This window comes from Mus pahari, chromosome 5 (genome assembly GCF_900095145.1).
Source record: "Mus pahari chromosome 5, PAHARI_EIJ_v1.1, whole genome shotgun sequence".
Lineage (NCBI taxonomy): Eukaryota > Metazoa > Chordata > Mammalia > Rodentia > Muridae > Mus > Mus pahari.
The window spans coordinates 85,826,544-85,847,369 of record NC_034594.1 but is presented as its reverse complement, the minus strand read 5'-3'; the positions used below and the strand labels follow the sequence as shown (position 1 = coordinate 85,847,369).

The following is a 20,826-nucleotide window of genomic DNA, read 5'->3' as shown; positions in this document are numbered from 1 at the left end:
TTATTATTATTATTATTATTATTATTATTATCAAAGTATGTCTCTATGTGTATGTTAAAATCCAATATCTAGACACTTTGTAAGTGAGATTGGAAGTTTGTCAGGATTGTCACCCAAATATCACTTTGCTTGACAAAGAATATAAGCAGAACAATTGCTGCCTGAGTCTCTCCTTATTAATCCTATAAAATTTAAACTCACTGGATAATAATTTATTAGGTCACCTAGTACTATATTCATTCCCAGATAGAATAAGCACCTGCTTCTACAGGGAAAACAGTGCTTTTATAGGGTCCTATTCAAGCTGTAGTGAGCATTTTGTGAAGAGTTTCAGGGAAAACATAAACTTCATTTCATATATCAGTTAGGTTAAGGGGAACAGGTCAGCATTATTTTGGAAGTATTCTCTCAAAGATGGATACTATAAAATAAAATCAGCAGCTGTGATACAATTCACTGCTGAAAGGGATGAACATTCTGACAACTCAAATCTATATCTAAAATTCACACAAGTGTTAAACCCATTTTTATTATCTAGTTACAAGCCATTCGTTGAGACTACATGGTAATATATAAACTGTGGAGTAAGAATCAAAAAAGTTATAGAAAATAAATGGAGGCATGGATCATTTGCAGAACTATGTATATCAGACCTCAAGTTACAGCAACATGCTCTGCCATGTGTTTGGTGTGCCCAGAGTTGTTTTGATGCATAGGTATTATGCTTGTTTAATTACAATACACGTCATTCTCTCAGAAGAGAGAATTAAAGACAATGACCCACATACATTCTTGTATACAGATCATGACAAATGTTTCATACAGAGCAATCAAAAACTGAAAATGAGTCCAATGCCCCTCAAGACATGAATGGTCAAATAAATATTCATGTATCAGAGTATAGAATAGTAGTTCTGATAAAAAAGAAACTATTGATTCATCAACATTGACAGATGGGCATAAAGCTGTTTTGAATAAACTAAAGCAGATGAGAAAACTTTGTGTGTGGGTATATTTTACATATTAAAGTGTTTTAATCATAAATTATTTTTTCTTTTCTTTTATTGGATATATTCTTTATTTACATTTCAAATGTTATCCCCTTTCTCAGTTCCCCTCCGGAAACTCCTTATCCCATCCCCTCTCTCCTGCTTCTATGAAGGTGCTCACCATCCACCTACTCTCTCCTGTCTCCCCATCCTGCCATTCCCCTACACTGGGGAATCGAGCCTTTCCAGGTCCAAGGGCCTCTCCTATTGATGCCCAACAAGGCCATCTTCTGCTACATATATGCCTGGAGCCATGGGTTGCTCCATGTGTACTCTTTGGTTGGTGGTTTAGTCCCTGGAAGCACTGGGGCATGTGATTGGTTGATATTGTTATTCTTTCTATGGGGTTGCAAATCCCTCGAGGTCCTTCAGTCCTTTACTGGCTTCTTGAAGGAGTCATTGTCAAGGGGACAAAAAATCCACAATGTGATGGTTACACCTTTTTTAGATTTATAGTCAACTAAGAGTCAAGAAGCCTGGAACAATTCTGAATCATGCTCTCCATTGGTTTAATTAGCATGGGAAGCTACATTGTAGATGTAGTGTACCCACCAGTGGCAGCCCAAATGAAACAAGTGCCAAAAAAACACTACTGCCTTTTACAAGGTAGACGAAATCTGCTTTCATATCACACTAGACAGTTCATCCTTTCTCTACTGCTGTGATGAATGTTACACGTCCTTCCCTGAAATTAGAGCACAGCTTTTTCAACTTTTCACTGTGGATTGAAGAACAGTGACTGCAGAAGTCCCACAGGCCTTACAACAGTTTAGCAATGCGGAGGTTTGCAACCTCCTGGATTGAGCAACTACAGAGTTCGCAGTCTATTTAGAATAAAGACAGACATAGTTGGATGATCCATAACAAATTGTGTAAACCAACACAATAAGTCCCCCTCTGAAATATCTTTATTCTATTGGCTCTTTTCCCCTAGAGAGCATTGACTAATATAAACAATGACTATAATATCTAAGCTGGCAAATTTTCTGTAGCTTTCGTTCTACCTGCACCCAAGATAGATTGGTTTCATTTACTATGTACCACCTCAGAATATTAATTTAAAATGTGATTTTTTTACATTTTAACATATTTTATATTATTTTAAATGTTAACATGTTCTCTTTTGTCCTAACTATTTTACTATAAATGGACAGTATATTCTATAAATTTTCACAACATTGAAACACACTGGATTTTATTTAATGAAATATCATACTACTAGTTTCAGTGAACATTGGATATGAAATTGAAAACATGCTCATTTTTCATTTATTGTATATAAATTTTCCAGTGCTCCCACTTAGGGAGTTTAATTTTTATTACTGTTTATATTTTAGTGTTAAGACTTCGATGTGTTATTGAGTGTGTCTTTTGTTCACTACATACTTCTATTTTATTTCATATATGCTAAATTTCTGATGAATATGCAAGGTTATTTGCTAAGTTTTCTTAAAGAATTACTACTTTATTCATAAAGGAACTTAATCATTTGACTTCTACATTTGTTTTGTTAATCTGTTTGGAGGAAGGGTCACACATAGCCCAGGTAGTCTTGGGTGTCCTGTACTCATATTAACTTTTCTCCTACTACCTCCCAAGTAACAGCTGTGGGCCACCACAACCAGTTTTAAGTTGTGCTATGGATGAAACCTGGGGCTTCCTAAATGCTAGGCAAGTACTCTACTGAGTTATATCACTAGCCTTAAATCCATTTGTTTTTTTCAAATAATAGTTAAATATGTTATGGCAGTATATGGTTTTTGGCTATGTGGCTTAGGAAGAAAAAAATTTCACAGTGAACGCACTATCTTTCTCTTATTTAAAACTAAACAAAACTAAATTGAATCATGTAAATGCAATGTTCTAGTGAGAGTTTTGATAAAGTTGTCTACATTCTTGGAAAATATAAATACATACTTTAATGTAGAATAAGGGTGTCATTTCTTCCATGGGAATCACAGACTAACCACCTATCTCTAGGTCACTAAATTGAAAACTTATCTTTATACATACCATTTTTTACCAATATTCTGTGACTTTCTGATACTTGTTGTATATAGATGTCTTCTTATTTGGAAAGATTGTCTTGTCCAGCATAGAATTTCCTGATTTTCTATTTAATATTGGTACATTTCTTGTCTCTTCAAATTATCTTGATAAGAGAAGAGAGAACTACTCAGTGCACATACTATGTCTTCATCTTTTTATGAAATGATGATGTAGGTGTTAAGACCTGGAAAACTGATGCCTGTCTAACCAATTTCAAACTGTTACTAATGTTACAAGGAAAATTTAGTATATAGTAATTCTCTTTTACAGTAAGGATTGTTACTAGGAAACTTTCTCATGCCCAAGTTAACTCTTACTCTGCTTTGTTCTTTGCTTTGGTGTTCTTGGAAACCAATCACAATTGATGCCAGTTAGAGCTCTTTTGTATAGTGAGCCACAATAAGCTTGAACGCAACCAATCACAAATCCGCACATCTGTATCTGTGTATTATAAGCTGCCCCTGGGTTAGACTCCAACATAAAAGAGACTACAGTACCAATATAAAAATTCATTTGGAATAAGACTTTCATTTTGAGTAGGGGTCAATAAACTTTTAAGTTCCCAAGACCTCCCTGGAAACTGACATCCTATTTGACAGAAAGAGACATGCACATGGGTAACTAATATCCTAGTTGGCATGTTAAGACATGAATGCTAGGCAAAGCATGTTTCCTTTCACAGTTGAATAACCCAACCAATGGGAAGAGGATAAATATACAACAAAGACATGTTCCTAAGGAAGTCCTTTATCCCTAAATCCTGATTGGGAAAAAAATTTGGCAGATGTTTGTGGATTTCAGGCTTAAAAGCTTTATAGGATTCTAGCTGGGTGTCACAGTTCAGCCTACAAGCCTATACTGTATCTCTGATTGATTAATCTTGGGGGTTGTGTTCAATAAACTAGCTCTCTTTGACTAAGATAGGTGTCTGAATGTTTTGTTCAGCGATTTTCAGAACTCAATAGTTGAATTGAAATATTCAAGCATAAAATTTAAATCACATTTTCTATTCTAAAACATGAACAATCAAGGTGGACATAACAAATTATTTTTCTCCAAACATTGATTCAAGGCTCATCCCTTTAATTTTCTGATTTGCTTATGCAGTTATGCATTAAGTTTAATAACTCTAAGTTATCAGTGCATAACTTAACTAAGGAAATTGGCTAAAAACCATAGCATTTTCATGACCTATTAATACTATACATTCAAGACTTAAGTAACAGATATAGTAACTTGAAAAATGTGCTATTTATTGCTTTCAAATGATGTGCAATTAATAATTTTGATAATTTCTGCATGAATTTCAAAGGTTTAATATTTCTCTATTGAAGGTTTATATCTAAGATATATGCAGACATAATCAAAGAAATGTACAAACATGTGAAAAAAAAGTTATTGGAAATCCATCATTAATCCTCAATGCTTCATGTCAGACAAATCTTACTATATTTTATGTTCCAGAGAATAATTATAACTTCAGTTCTGAGAAATTCTTAATACCAACTTTTTCATGGTAATTTATCCTGCCTGTTTGTTGACCTTTTAGGATAATTCAGTTAAAATGAAAATATGTTGAGACTAGAGGCTTAACTATAATTTCCTAGCTTTAGCATCTCCCTGACTCTAGTATCTCCCTGGCTCTTGCTTCTAATGCTGGCATTCTGACTTCTCACAAAGTTCCAATTATAGGTTGGACCTGGGGACCCAGACACCCATAGGTCTTGTCTGTTTACAGTTTAGCTTCCCAGATTGACCCTTCCTAATGTCTTCTCTGGAATTGTTTGGTTTTGGTTTTGGTTTTGTTTGTTGCAGATTTTGTTTTGTTTATATATATATATATAATCTTCTGAAACATGGACTCATATTACATGAACCCACGGAGAAGTCACTTTTCTATGTTGACATTGTGTTCCTTTACAAAATCAACTCAACAATAACAGCAATGTGATAGTTTTTTGCAATAACTTAATTCTACTTTCTCATTACTTTGAAATTAAATTTATCATCATTTTTATAATTAAGATGTTTTAATAGAAACTAAAAATCGAGTAGACTTAGAAATAACTGAAGCTTAGTTAAATTGCAAGGTATAATTTAAAAATAAATTTCAAGTCCTTTCTTATCTACCTAAACAGAATACCATTTCTTTTGTTTTTGTTTGTTTGTTTTTGTTTGTTTGTTTGTTTGTCTTTCGAGATAGGGTTTCTCTGTGTAGCCCTGGAATTCACTCTGTAGACCAGGCAGGCCTTGAACTCAGAAATCTGCCTGCCTCTGCCTCCCAAGTGCTGGGATTAAAGGTATGCCCCACCACTCCCGGCCAGAATACCATTTCTTGAAAATTAAGATAGAAAAGTTGATGGTTAAATGATGATGACTTCTTTTCTATCTCTGCTTCCTGTGTGTTCTGAGATATATTACTATTAATTTTGAGCTTTGAGTTTTCTTCATTAAAAGAGGGATGCCTGTTCTGCAGAAATAATTTATGACTCTGACAGTTCTGTTAGTAAGAAAATGATTTCACAAATCCATGAGGATTTTTTCTGGAACTTAAAATTGCATGTGCATAAAAAATTTATTATAATTTCATACAAAATCAATTGCTTACGAAGAAACATCAGAATGAAGTAACAAGAATACCCATTATAACACGTGAGACAGAGTAAATTGTAGTATATGGTAGGAAGTTGTTACTAGGACTTGGAGAAATATTTATTTCTACAGTAATTTTTCTGTCTATTTTTTTGCTTATTTTTTCCTTTTTTTTTGAGTTATGGTTTTGCTATTGTCCAGGAAGGGCTTAAAATTTCAATCATCCTATCACAGTACCCACATTATTATGGTCATAAGTGTATACATTTTCTGTTATTTTTGATGCAACAAATAACACATGGAAAGAAAAACAAAAACAAAGCTTTGAACAATCTGAGTTCCTACAGCACACCACATACTATTTTACTCATGACTCAAGTATTCACTGTACACTATAAGCACATTTTATACCACTTTGGTGTGGTAACTGTACATTAGTGCCTGCATCTACACTTGAAATGCCCCATACTTATTTCACTGCAAGGTAGTATTTACCTGATCACAAAGGATCATTTGAGGCTCTACCACATATTTAAATCCCAGATTTGTATTATAGTCTCACTTTCAAGGGGAAATATAACTGGATGTTCACAGTTGAGTCTATAATATGTGGATTAAGAATTTCTGTACTATGTTATATCATTTTTAGATAAGTGACTCTCAAGTACTTTCAATTACTTTAAATATAATTACACTAGTATCATATTAATATGTAGTAATAATTTTAATGAAATATGCTATAATATACTACCTAGATGAAGAGCTCATCCCTCTACATTTTCAAAATTCTGTTTTTCAGAATTCTGAAGCAATGAAAAGCTTCAAAATGTAGGGTCATTTTCAAATGTCTTCACATAACATTCTAGATATTGGATCTGGTGCATATAATTAATTTAAAAATGGAAATAAATATCAAAAATACTTTAAAAAGTACCTGTTATCCCAAATTTCTTGAATATATGTGTATTCTCCATATACATTATAACAATGTGTCTTTATAAACTCAAAATTTTAAGTCATATATGTGCTTCATAAAATTTTAAATCATATATATGCAAATTTGAAGGCATTTGAGTCTATATGTCCAAATGTGTGAATATATGAGTGTTTGTGTGTTCATACAGTGTAATGTATGTGTGTATATGTTTTGTGTGTGTATGTATGGCAAAATTACTGTATTTTTAAGAAATTTTTTTCTGCTGCTGTGGGTACATACAGACAAACTGACTTCTCAATATTATTGCTTCCTTTAATAGTTTGCCATGATTTTGTTCTGTAGTGATACTGGGAAACATTGAAAAGCCTCAATCTACCTAGTCAAATTGTTCCTGACTGGTTATCACTTGAGAAAAATGATAGTTTAACTTTTGTAAATTATTGAGATCAGATGCTTAAAAAACATTCTAGTGCATTCTAGTCTACTTCTATTAATTATGCCAATGACCTGCTTTAGCATTCAGAAAATTTCTGAATTCAGTATACAAAATTAAATGTAATAAACTCTCAGGGTCTTATTGATTTGCATTTCCCTGAAGACTAAAGGACTTTGAACATTTCTTTAAGTGCTTCTTGGCTATTTGGGATTCCTCAGTTGAGAATGCTCTGTTTAGTTTGTACCCATTTTTTAAATTAGGTTATTTGTTTTTTTTTCAAGGATAGCTCCATGAGTTCTTTATATATTTTGGATATTACCTCTCTATCAGATGTAAAGTAGGTGAGGAATTTTTCCCAACTTGTGACTTGCTGATTTGTCCTATTGACTGTACCTTTTGCTGTGCAGAAGCTTTTCAGTTTCATGAGGTCCTGTTTATCAATTGTTGATCTTAGAGCCTGAGCTCCAGAACAAAATGGGGTTCTATTTAGGAAATTTATCCCTGTTAGGTTTAGTCTCATGAGCTTTTAAAGAAATATGGCTCATGACTCTTTTAATAATCAAGATATAAAAGTATAAAGAATCAGCCTTGTGTCTATCTTAGACTTGTATACTTATAATGAGTGTCTTGTTCATTGACCTTGGATGACAGATATTCAAGAAGGCTGATAGAATTTCACAAAAATTAATTCATTTTCCAGGTCCTGTGTTAAAAATGAGATCACATCTATACAGCAAGACATGACAATTATACAGTTTTCATCCAAGTGTTCATCCTTTAGCAGCCAAGCTCTTTTTCCCAATATAAATTGTACTTTTAAAATGTATAATTACGTTTGACAAGATAAATAATGCACTTCCTTAGCCAACTGCCTGTCTACTACTTTGTTTGCAGCTGCTTCAGTCAAACCTCCCAGTGCCTCCACAATTACACATATATACATTTCAGGTAAACCAAGTCAATAGAAATCAGCATTGCAACTTAAATGTATCGGACTATCACACACATTGATTTCTGCTAGAGATTTATACTGGGAATTTTCTTCTTGTTTCCTAATCACAGACTTAGATATTGTTCATGTTCTCTGCAAAATAATCCAGCAAAACTTAAAATGTGTAGGATAAAAATTATTTCTTAATCTTTATTATATACAAGGCACTGGAATTTGAGTATCAATTTTGATCAATTATATTTACTTACCACATAAGACTGTATTAATTTCCCCACCAATATTTTATATACCTTTGAGTATATGCACATTATTTATTGTGAATAATTTAGACTGTTTGTTAAGATCACTGTACGTGTAGATTAACACAAAGTAGATGAGCTCATGTATTATCATGTCTTTTATTTGCCTTTACCTATCTCTGACCTGAAAGAGTTAAGATGAAGATTTAATCAACTATAATTATATTAGATTAACTGTAAATAAACATGTAATTAGTGACCAAATAATACAATTGAAGCAATTAAAATTTTGTGTAAGTCAACAGATGACAGGCTAAAATTATAAACATGATTAATATTTCTTGCTAGTACTTAGAGAGTTTAAAATGTTGAAACAAAACTCTTTTCCTCTTACTTGAACAGCTTATTTTCAGTTTCTTTCAAGTCAACATTTAAGCACTGCATTGGCATTCCTAGTTCTGCCCATGGATCATGTGACAGATGTTGCCTGTACCTGTACCACTTTCCTGTTTATGAAGAACACCTGTCTATGCCTTCTCATTACCAAGGAACATGTAGATTAAACATGCTTAGAGTTAAGGTAATTGAGAATTTTTATGGATGGTGAGCCATCAGAACCATACCATCAAATAATGCTTGTATACCTTTCCCATTCTTGCATCCAGTCCCAATTTTAATTTGTCCCAGTAGCTGCTTATAGTAAAGAAGCAGGTATCCTGCTCCATTCAGTACATTGATTACTGGTACACTGATCTATTCATTGCCTCCACCTGTCTTTTTTTTTTTTTTTTTTGTGAACTTGTACTTGATTTTGGTTTGTAGCTGATAATGGTTTATTATCTGGTTTGGTTTATAATTTTATCATGATTTGAAATTACCCAAAATTTATAATGCAGAAAAGATACTTGGTGTATTTTCAACATATATAGTAATAAATGAACTTGAATTAAATTTTAAAGAAATCAGACAGTTCAAAATATTAATTTGAAGACAATTAATTGCTGTGATGTATAAATGAGAAATGTTTAAACACATGGGCTACTGCCCTAGTCTTTTGTACTACAAGTTGTAAAGATATCTAGTCTTACAGTGAAGTGTTCGGCCCCTTTATGCCACAATACTTCTAATGGTGCATCTGTGATTAAGGATAGAATTTAGTACATCTTTTAAAAATCACTATTTAATATTATTCAAAATGTATCTATAGTCATGTTATGGTGTGATGAATTATTTTGGGGTATACAAGTCCAGTCTGTTCATGTAAAACTTTAATTCAGGTAGAAGAGAGATTGGGAAAAGAGAATTACCATGAGTATAAGGCAACTCTGGGATAGACATAGGACCAGGTCTCAAAAATAAAAAGGAACATAGGAAAAATAAGTAGACAGCTAAGAAAATATTTTTATCAGACAATATGCCATTATCTAAATTGCCTGTTTTCATATTATACTCATATCAAACTGAGGAAAATTATACTAATGCAAGTAAATTTCAAGAATAAGGTCCATACTGGTTCTTGAGATAATTCTGACTGTTTAAAGTACAATGATAAATTTAAATAACTAAATAATAAATATATTTATTTAAATACACTTTGGAAAAATCTCTAAATTTGCGTAATAATTCACCTCTTTAGTCAACTGATGCAGCCTTTTAGCTCTAATGTATTATAATGCCAGACATACCATTAGATTTAAGAACATGAAAGCAAGCTAAAACAATAAATAGTACCTATATTACCCCCAGGGCTGTTAAATTTTAGTGTGTCATATAAATTCTACTGATAATAAGGACATTTGTCCATCTATTTTGAGCAAATTCATAAAGTACAATAGAAATTGACCAATATTGTGATATGTGCAAAGAATTTCAAACCAGTAGTTAAAGTAAGCCATTCTTTTCTTGAGTTACCAATAGCAAAAGGTAAATTCCATTCACACTTCAAAGTAACAAAATCTGTGTCACAACAGGAGGTTCCTTTAGCAAAAATCAGCTACATCATTTTGTATTATATATATACATGATGATGTTTTATATATATATATATATATATATTATTATATAATGATGTTATATATATATATATATATATATATATATATATATATATATATATATGCAGTTTTATGCCACTGTCCATTGCAGTAGTAAATATTTCATTTTCTTCTAGATATCAGGGGCTAGTTACAAACTATTTTGTTAGCATTTTGCAGATTCAGCATCTATATAATTCCTGCACCACAATCTGATTTTATTAAACTTGAAAGATCTGATGTTTGTTTTAAGCTGAAGAATTTTTTGTCTTTCTAAGAGTTATAAGCAGGATATTTTACTCTGTTGTAAAATGTTATACATAATACTCTGAATACAGCAAGAAATATAGCAGCTATCTAGTCATAGAACAATATCTAAATAACTTTTTCTATTTAAGGACTGTATATAGATTAACACATTCATTGAATTATTGATATTATGCAGCTGAAGGCCCCTTTCTCATACCCCATTTTTAATTGTAGACTGCAAGTTACAGCATCCTATATAGATACTTCTCACTTAGCCAACAGAGTATTTTAGTTCTGATTTCTTCTTCTCCAAAGGAGGACTTTTAGAACACAATTCATACACAGTACACACAATGTATATATTTACTCAGAACTTAGTAATTAATTAATTTTGAAACAACAAAGTAAGGAAAATAAATTCATTCTTATGTGATTATGTGCACAATAAATTAGTATTCATCTAGGAAAAATAAGTAGAAATATCATTTTGTTTTAAAAAGTCATTGGATTCTGAGACATTCATCTCAACATTAAACATGTATGATTACTTGAAATTAATCTCTTCACTTTGGCACATCTTAACAACTAGAGAACTTACACATCATTCAATTCTGGCATGACACAACAGGTTGAAATGTATAACATCATACTTTGTAAAGTATACTTAAATTTCAGTCTTTTACTCAATGTGTTTACAGCAGAAAAGGCTGAAAGGTCCTTGAAAGTCTTTGGAACATATAGAACACTTGATTTTGGAAATTTATTTCTAAGTTAAAGAAAAACGTCAATATTCCCAAGTCTTACTGAAATTCAAATGCTTTGTTCCCACAGTTTTGTATACACTTGTGGCTCAGAAGGACAATATATATGACCTTACAGCCATGCTTTCCTTTGAGATGTGTGTAGCAATGACGTTCTACTGCTGTGCTGTGTCACTTCATTTTCCATGCTTCATGTCCTTCCTGCAGTTTATGCTGAGAAAAGTCATCATGTGCATATGAGCTTAATACCATGAGCCAGTAAGATCAACCTGAACTGAATGGAGGCTAGAGTTCCAAAATAAACACAACACTATGTTTTAAAAAAAATATATTCTCCTGTACAAATCAGAAGAGGTAATAAAAGTTAACAAATAGACAGCAACTACTTGTTTAAATCTTATATACATGAGAGTTTCAAAACTACTTCAAACTTGGAGAATTATTTACCATTTTTTTCTTACTTGGAACACTGCATATAATTTATTGGCAAAACAATGACTTATGTTGTGTTAAATTATTGTTTTTTTATTCCATTTATCACTTAGGGAAGTTATTACAAGAATGTATATATTGATAAATAAAATAAAATATTTATGTGCACCAACAGTGATAAAATTCTGTTGAACTATACCTTTTATAGCAATCTTAAAAGCTTTAGTAGAGATAAAATTCTTCCAAGTTTTGATAGGCAAGAAGGTCTCAGATTTTTTGAATGGTGTACCAGGCACTATTCTTCTTACAGAGGGTACCATGAACATGAGAGCCAGGTGCCTTTGGCTCCCTGACAACACAGGACATTACTTTATCAGGCAGGTTAGGTGCCTTTGCAGGTATATGAAAGTTGCTATCTATTCACAAACCACTAAGTATTTCTTTTGTATGAAACCACAAACAGAAAATCCAAAACAAAATAAACAAACAAACAAAAAACACAACTACAAATGGTCTGTGGTCAGTGAAATCCCTTGGATAATCTAGTGAATGTTTCACAAGGGCAGAAGCCTTAACAGTTAAAAATGGAGACATATTTACAACCTCCTTTTGTCCCACAAGTGGAATTCCTGTTACTGCATGTAGTATTTTCCACTTTTCTTTCCTTTTGAATTTTTTCCTGCTGCCTTTTTATTCAGTGCATTCCAAAGTAAGGGTCCAAGACTAAGAGTACAAACTCTCTTGGCCATTTCCATACATTTCAGCCAGTCGTTTAAAACGGGGACCCCAATCACTAAGGTAGTCATAATTCTGATCAGAGTTTGAGCTGATGGAATCTAAAGAACTGAGTGATTCAGCTACTGAGCCATTTCCTTCAAATGCATAAGTCTGAAGAGAGTCATACGGTGGAGCCCCTGGATCCACATCAGCTTCTTTCAGTCGTTCCCAAATAAATTCCCTAAAAATGACATTATCTGGGATGTTTTTAAAAGTCGGTCGACTCAAGAACTGAATTTCAGGAGTCACATCTCTCCGAGTTTTGTTGTCTCTTATGACATTGAGGTTTCTCAGTGCAGCCATGTCAAAGGCTTCTGTGTCTTCTTCTCCCCCGCCTTCATCGTCATATCTGACTATGTTTTCTCTGATATCCCTCTCCTCATCAAAAATGAGAGGCTCTTTTTTTCGTCTTCTCATAGTGACGATGAGAAGGATCAGCACTGAAATGTGAGACAACAGAAAGAAAATGTCAGATTAAGGACTCCAATATGTGGTAAAACTCATGTATTCCATTCTCCTAGTAGGCAAAAAGGTTGGCTTCCCTGTTTCACAGGAATTCATAGCATCAGATTTGTTAAAACTACAAAGGATAAATGTGTATAAAATGGACACATTTATACATCAAAAAACTCTTTTCTACACCTGCTCATGATTGATGTCTTGCTCTAACCGCAAAAATATTTGATATAACGCATTCTAGGGGCAGTTCCAAATAAATATAACTTCAAAGCAATATATAACAAAGGGAGCCTTTGAACTCCTTAATTGTTGGAAAAGCAAAATGCCACTTATAAATGTTTTGTGTATAATTTAACAAGCACAATGTAAGAAGGAAATAGATTACAGAATTTGATCAGGACCTTTGAAGAAATAAATATCTGATCCTTGTTGTGAAATTCAGCTGTTTAATAAATCCCAGGATGTCATACCACATATAAAGATTAAAAGTTTTGTAATAAAATGAGTCCCATTTTAAACTGTACAATACTGAACACAGACTCTGTAGACTTTTAGCAGTGGTCAAATATTTAAGAAACAAGTTATTTTAACATTGGGATTTTCCTCTTATATAAAATAACTATTAAATGTTGAAATGTGCAGCTTCTCTGGAAAGAAAACAACAAGATAACAATTATACAGATTATATACATCCTCATTTTAATACAAACAAACTTATGGGGAAATGTCACTACTCACAAGTGACTCCTAAGACTGAAAATACATTACCAGTCATGGCTTCCAGATTTGAAGTAAATAGAGTATATAAAATGACTGTTCTTCATTTCACCATAAAACAAAAGAGGTGCTTCTTCTCAGCACCTCATGGTACCTTCTCCAAAATTGGCCATATTGTCACAAAACAAGCCTCAACAGATACAAGAAGATTGGAATAATCCCATGCATCCTATCAGATCACCACAGACTAGGGCTATATTTCAGTAACAACAAAAACAATAGAAAATCCACATACCCATGGAAACTGAACAACTCTCTATTCAATGATAACTTGTCAGGGAAGAAATAAAGAAATTAAAAACATACTAGAATACAATGAAAATGATGACACAGCATGTCCAAACTTATGGGACAAAAATGGAAGCAGTGCTAAGAGGAAAATTAATAATACTAAGTGCCTTCATAAAGAAATTGGAGATATCCTACACTTAAACGTGCTCGCCGGGCATGGTGGCACACGCCTTTAATCCCAGCACTCAGGCAGAGGCAGGCAGATTTCTGAGTTCGAGGCCAGCCTGGTCTACAAAGTGAGTTCCAGGACAGCCAGGGCGATACAGAGAAACCCTGTCTTGAAAAACCAAAAAAAAAAAAAAAAAAAAAGTGCACCTGAAAGCCCAGAACAAAAGGAATCGAACTCATCTAAGAAGAGTAGAGAGCAGGAAATTGTCAAAGTCTTTGCTGAAATCAACCAAATAGAAACAAAGAGAAGGACACAAAGAATCAACAAACTAAAAGCTAGTTCTTTGAGAAAATCAAACCGCAGGCTAAACTATCTAAGAGGCATAGAGACAATAACCAAATAAAGAAAATCAGAAATGAAAAGGGAAATGTAACAACAGAAACTGGGGAAATTAAAAAGGAAAGCATCAGATTCTATTTTTAAAATGTCTATACTCAAAAAAATAGATCATAGAAATTCTAGATGAAATGGATGATTTTCTAGACAGATACCAGGTACCAAATTTAAATCAAGAGCAGGTAAACTATCTAACCAAGCCCATATCTCCTAAGGAAATCAAATCATTAAAAAAAAACTCCCCCCGCCCCCCCCAAAAAATTCCAGGACCAGGGCCAGATAGATTTGGTGTAGAGTTCTACCAGACCTTTAAAGAAGAGCTAATACAGAAAGAATATAATCTAATTCATTTTGTAAAGCCACAATTACTCTGATACATAAATCACACAAAGACCCAACAAAAAAAAAAAAGAGAGAGAATTATTTCATTTATGCATATCAAAGAAAATACTCAATAAAGTTCTAGCAAACAGATTCCAAGAACACAATAAAACCATCATTCACCACAATTAAGTAGGTTTCATCCCAGGGATGAAAGTTTGGTTCAATATATGAAAGTCCTTTAATGTGATACACTATATAAAGAAAAAAAAGAGAAAAAATCACATGATCATCTCACTAGATACTACAAAGCAATTGACAAAATACAAAACCCCTGATGTCAAAAATATTGGAAAGATCATGCATTCAAGGGCCATACCTAAACATAATAAAAGCAATATACAGCAAACCAATAGCCAATATCAAATTAAATTCCACTGAACTCAGAGACAAGACAAGACTGCCTAGTGTCACCATATCTACACAATATAATACTTGAAGTTCTAGCTAGAGAAATAAGACAACAAAAGAAGACAAGTGTATAGAAAATGGCAAAGAAGAAGTGAAGGAATCATGAGTTGCAGATGGTATGATAATATACATAAGTAACTCCAAAAATTCTACCAGAGAATTTCTACAGCTGAGAAACAACTTCACTAAAGTGACTAGATATAAAATTAACTCAAACGCCTTCTTTTATAAAGATGATAAAAGGGCTGAGAAAGAAAATACAGAAATAACACCCTTGACAATAGACACAAATAATATAAAATATATGGAGTAACTCTAAGCAATCAAGTAAAAAAATTATATGAGAAAAACTTCAAGTCTCTCAAGAAAGAATTTGAAGACCTAATTAAATGGAGAGATAATTCATGCTTGTGGGTTGTAGAAATAACATCGTAAAAATGGCTATCCTATCAAAAGCAATCTACAGATTCATTGCAATCCCTATCAAAATTCCAGCACAATAATTCAGACATGGAAAAAGCAATTCTTAATATAATATAAAAAATACAAAATATGCAGAATAGAAAAAACAATTCTTTATAATAAAATCACCATCTCTGACCTCAAGCTATACTACAGAGCAATAGTGATAAAACAAACAAATAAACAAACAAACAAAAAACCTGAATGGCATTGGTACAGAGATAGACAGGACGGTCTGAAGACCCAGAAATAAAACCACATATTTATGAACACTTGATCTTTGACAAAGAAGCCAAAAATATACAAAGACAAAAGGAAAGCATCTTCCATAAATGATGCTGCTCTAACTGGCAGTCAGTAAGTAGAAAAACAAAAGGGATACAGGAGTGAAGCCCCAAAGGCTGACTGAGTCAATGAAAATATGCAACCACAGGGGCTGGGAGGTGGTGGGGACCCTCTAGAATGTACCAGAGACCTGAGATGTGAGAGACTCACAGGACTGAAAGGGAGAGACCTTAGACGAAATGCTCAACAGTGGGGGGAGGAAACTTGTAGAGTCCACTTCTAGTAGAAAAACAGGCATCAAGTGGGGAGATAGGGTTGCCATCCCACAGTCAAAACCTCTAACACAGAATTGTTTCTAAGAGAGCTGCAGAGACAATAATGGAGAAGAGTCTGAGGGAAAGGAGGTCCCGTGACCAGACCAAATTGGTGTAGCCCCAGCGTAGGGGAATGCCAGGGTGGAGAGGCATGAGTGAGTGGGTGAATGAGGTGAACACCCTCATAGACGCAGAGGGAGTTAGGATGGGATAGGAGGATTCTGGATGGGAAACCAGGAAAAGGGATAATATTTGAAATGTCAATAAATAAAATATCTCATAAAATTAAAAAAAGATAATTCAAAGAAATGGCTGTCCTTGAATTTGTGGATTTAAAATGTATTTAAAACAAAACAAAAGTGTAAAATGCCTATTTTAAAAATAAAAATATTTTGAGTCTACAGATTTTTTTACATGCATGCCTGTTTTCCATGTATGTGATAGTTGCCTGTGAAGACTAGTAGAGGACATGAGATCCCCAAAATTTGAATTACTGATTTTTGTGAACTGCCATGTATATGGGTACTGGAAATCAAGCCCAGATCCTCTGGAAAGAGCAGTAAGTGCTTTTAATGACTGACTCATCCTTATATCAAAAACATTGTGAATTATCATTAGTTAGATGCCAAAACCAAAATGTGTTTCAAGAAATTTCACTGCATTGGCTTAATTTTTTTCTGAAAGTGTTAGAAGCCTGAATATAGACGGTAACTATGTTATCATTGGGGTTATATTATCTTCAGTATATTTTTAAGTGGTCAAAAATGCAGAGATCAAGTTGATTGTGGATAGCCATACCCTAAATGATACATCTACAGCACAATCCCTAAATCTAAGGTTCAGGGAAATCATGTAAAAGGGAATGGAAAGATGGTAAAATCCAAAGACCTAGGACACCTGTTGACAGAGTGTGTTCCTTGGGGGGGGGGGGGGAAACAGAGAAAATGCAGTGACAAGCTATCAACCATGTGGTTGACTAAATATGACAAGCATACTGATTATTCCTGCTGATATGACAAAGGAAGTTCTACATGGTTCCACCTTAAATGAAGGACTACAGATAGTCAGTGGCTCCAGTAAGAGGGAGAATCATTGTCTCAAGGATGCATTCCCACATAGGTTGGCTAACCCCAAGAACTCCGTACTGGGCTCATGTACATATAAGTAATTCTCAAGGGACTCAGTAGGTTTAATTTGTGTTCAAATATAGGCATGTATGTGTATATGTAAAACTAATAATAAAAGATGATATAAATTTGAGGAAATAAGGGAGAAGCTAAGGGCATGACAGGAAGATCCAGAGTTCCTATAAAAAATTTGAAAAACTGGTTCTGGAGCTTTTTACCATCTCTTCAGAATAACAATAACAACAATGATAACAAAAAGTCTAATGAGAATTCTTACAAAGAAAATCAAAGATGTTCTTCCTATTGGAGAAGTTACTATGAGAAAGAAGAGGCTGGAAACAGAGGAATCAGGAGATAATAGGCAGAAAAATTCAAGTTCAGAGGTATTGACAGTAAGAATTTCCACTTTTAGAGATTAAGTATATGACAGTAAAGAAGGCAAGTGCCTGAATAGGAAAAAAACATTTCAAATTTATCAGTCTATTATACAATTGATATCATATTTTATGAATCACACTCATATATTTTCCAAAATAAGTTTCTACACCAGGTTAAAAATGTATTTTATTAACCCTGTTTTTGTCATTCAAGCTTTCTTTCTTTTGTTTTTTGACAAGAATGATACTTTAATCAGTTTTAAGTGGAGTTTATAACACTAAGAGATAAAGGGTTGTTAACAAACACAGTAACAAATAGACCTCTGCTTGTTATGAGATATTATACTGTACATAACATATTTGTGTATCCTCAATGGAGAACATTTACACACAGAGCCACTGCTGCATAAAGCAAGAGTATCTAAAGAGACTCAATCTGGGTAAGAGTGTTTTTACAGATTTTTTAGTGTATATATATATATTTTATATGAAAACAGATCAAAGTTTATGAAACTGTAGAGCAGCTATGTTTGGAACAGCTTCAGGTATAATATAAATTTGGAGCCTTCTAGTCTTGCTTGAAACTAAGAAAAATTACTAATTGTTTTAGGAGGTTGTTCAGTTTAAACTTCAATGACTGAGCAAAAAAAAAAAAAAATTCTAGCTATTTGATCACATATAAAAGTTAAGTTTAGCCCAGGAAATCCATCGTCTAGATCTGGGCTTGTTCTTCGGACATGAAGAGACTCTTTATTCTTCCCCATGGGTACCTACATAAACCCTAAGAACTACCAACTTCAAACATTGTTCCCACAATCACTTACCAGTGTTCTCCAACTGAGGTACAGCCAACAGAGACAGGTAACCTGACTATTGTCTGGTCCCTGCACTCCCTCCAATGATCAGGATTACCTAACCAATACCTGGGAAAATCAGATGACTAAAGCACTAGGCAAGATTACACCAACAAATCCCAGGGTAATATGGCATGATCAGAGACCAGATATTCTGCCTAGCAAACCCTGAATATCCTAATGAAAATGAAGCACAAGAAGATAAAATAAATCCTCTTATAAGGAAGTTAGAGGAATTTAAAGAGGATATTAATAAATCCCTTAAAGATATAGAGGAAAATACACTCAAATAGAGCATTAAAAGAGGAAGCAAATAAAATTACAGAAAAAAATACAATCAATCAGGTAAAGGGAATGAATAAAACTGTCCAAAACCTAAAAATGGAAATAGAAGCAAAAAGAAAAATCTGCAAAAGGAACAGAAACTAGAGATATAAGCATCACCAAAAGAGTACAAGAAATGAATGAAAGTCTCAGGTTTAGAAGATATTGTAGAAAAAAAACAATATATCGGTCAAAGAAAATGCAAAATGTAAAAGATCATGACACAACACATCCAGAAAATGTATTATACCATGCAAAAACTAAATCTAAGAATAGGAATAGAACAAAGAAAAAATACCCAGCTCAAAGGCCCAAAATACATCTTCAACAAAATCATAGAAGAACATTTCCCTAACCTAAGCAAAGTGATGCCTATAAAGGTCATGAAGTTTAAAGAACACCAAACAAATTGAGTCAGAAATGACAATCTTTGAAGCACATAATAATCAAAACACTACATGTACAGAACAAATAAATAATTTTAAAAGTAGCAGGGGAAAAGAGCCAAGTAACATATAAGACCTATCAGAATTGCACCTGCTTTCTCAATTGAGACTCTAAAATCCAGAAGGGCCTGAGAAGGTGTCTTACAGATGTCTAGAGACCACAGATGTCAATCCAGACTACTGTACTCAGCAAAACTTTCAATCACCATAGATGAAAAACAAAGCAAGAAAAAACAAAACAGACATTCCATGAAAAAAAAAAAAAACTAATAACTTTCCACTAACTCAGCCCTATAGAGTTTAACAGAAAAAATTAAAATGCAATGAGGCTAACAAAACTCAAGAAAACACAAAATATTAAGTAATTTCACACTATCAAAAGCAATAGGATAGAAACTTACAGACGTTTAAATTACTACTATCAACATTAAAATAACAGGAGGATACACTCATTGATCTTTAATATATTTCAATACCAATGGCCTCAATTTCCTAATAAAAAGGCACAGGCTAACAGAATGGATGCAAAAACAGGATCCATCATTCTGCTCAATACAAGACATACACTTCAGCAACAAAGGTAAACATTACCTCAGAATGAAGGACTAAAAATAGGTTTTCCAAACAAATGGACCTAAGAAACAAACTGGAGTAGCAATTCTAATATCTAAAAATGCAGACTTTAATCCAAAAGTAATCAAAAGACACAGGAGAGGATGCTTCACACTCATCAAAGAAAAAAAAATTCTACCAAGAAGTCATGTCAACTCTAAACATCTGTGCTCCAAATGCAAGGGTACCCACATTCATAAAAGAAGCATTACTAAAGCTTAAATCACACATCAAATTGCAAAATATTAATTGTGGGGGACTTCAACACCCCACTTTCATCAACAAACAAGAGATCAGGACAGAAACTAAACAGAAAACAAAACTAACAGAAGTTATGATTCAAATAGATCTAAATGATATCAATAGAACACTTCATCCAAACATAATAATATACCTTCTTCTCAGCAACTCAGGGAACCTTCTTTAAAATTGAATATAGAATCAGTCACAAAACAAGCTTTAATTGATACAAGAAGATTAAAACACCCCTTGCATCTTGTCGAACCACCATGAGTTAAAGCTTGACTTCACCCAAAACAGAAACAAAAGAAAGGCTACATACTTATGGAAATGGAACAATGATTTACTCAATGACTACTGGATCAGGAAGAATGATAAAAGAAATGGCGGAGCATGCCTTTAATCCCAGTACTTGGAAGGCAGAGGCAGGTGGAGGTCTGAGTTCAAGGCCAGCC

At 33.4% G+C, this 20,826-nt stretch overlaps 1 protein-coding gene across 6 annotated transcripts in view; it reads right to left on the bottom strand.

The window, feature by feature from the left end:
- Positions 1-10,981: 10,981 nt before the first annotated feature.
- Positions 10,982-20,826, bottom strand: part of Cdh7 (cadherin 7) — a 152,761-nt gene continuing 142,916 nt past the window's right edge. For 4 of the 6 annotated variants that reach the window (XM_029539124.1, XM_021197640.2, XM_029539126.1 and 1 more), the window contains one exon: positions 10,982-12,946. In XM_029539124.1, coding sequence (XP_029394984.1) covers positions 12,453-12,946 — 494 coding nt within the window. In that variant the 3' untranslated portion in view covers positions 10,982-12,452. The remainder of the gene's footprint in view (positions 12,947-20,826) is intronic. The other 2 variants (XM_021197642.2, XM_029539125.1) reach the window with 2 other exon arrangements.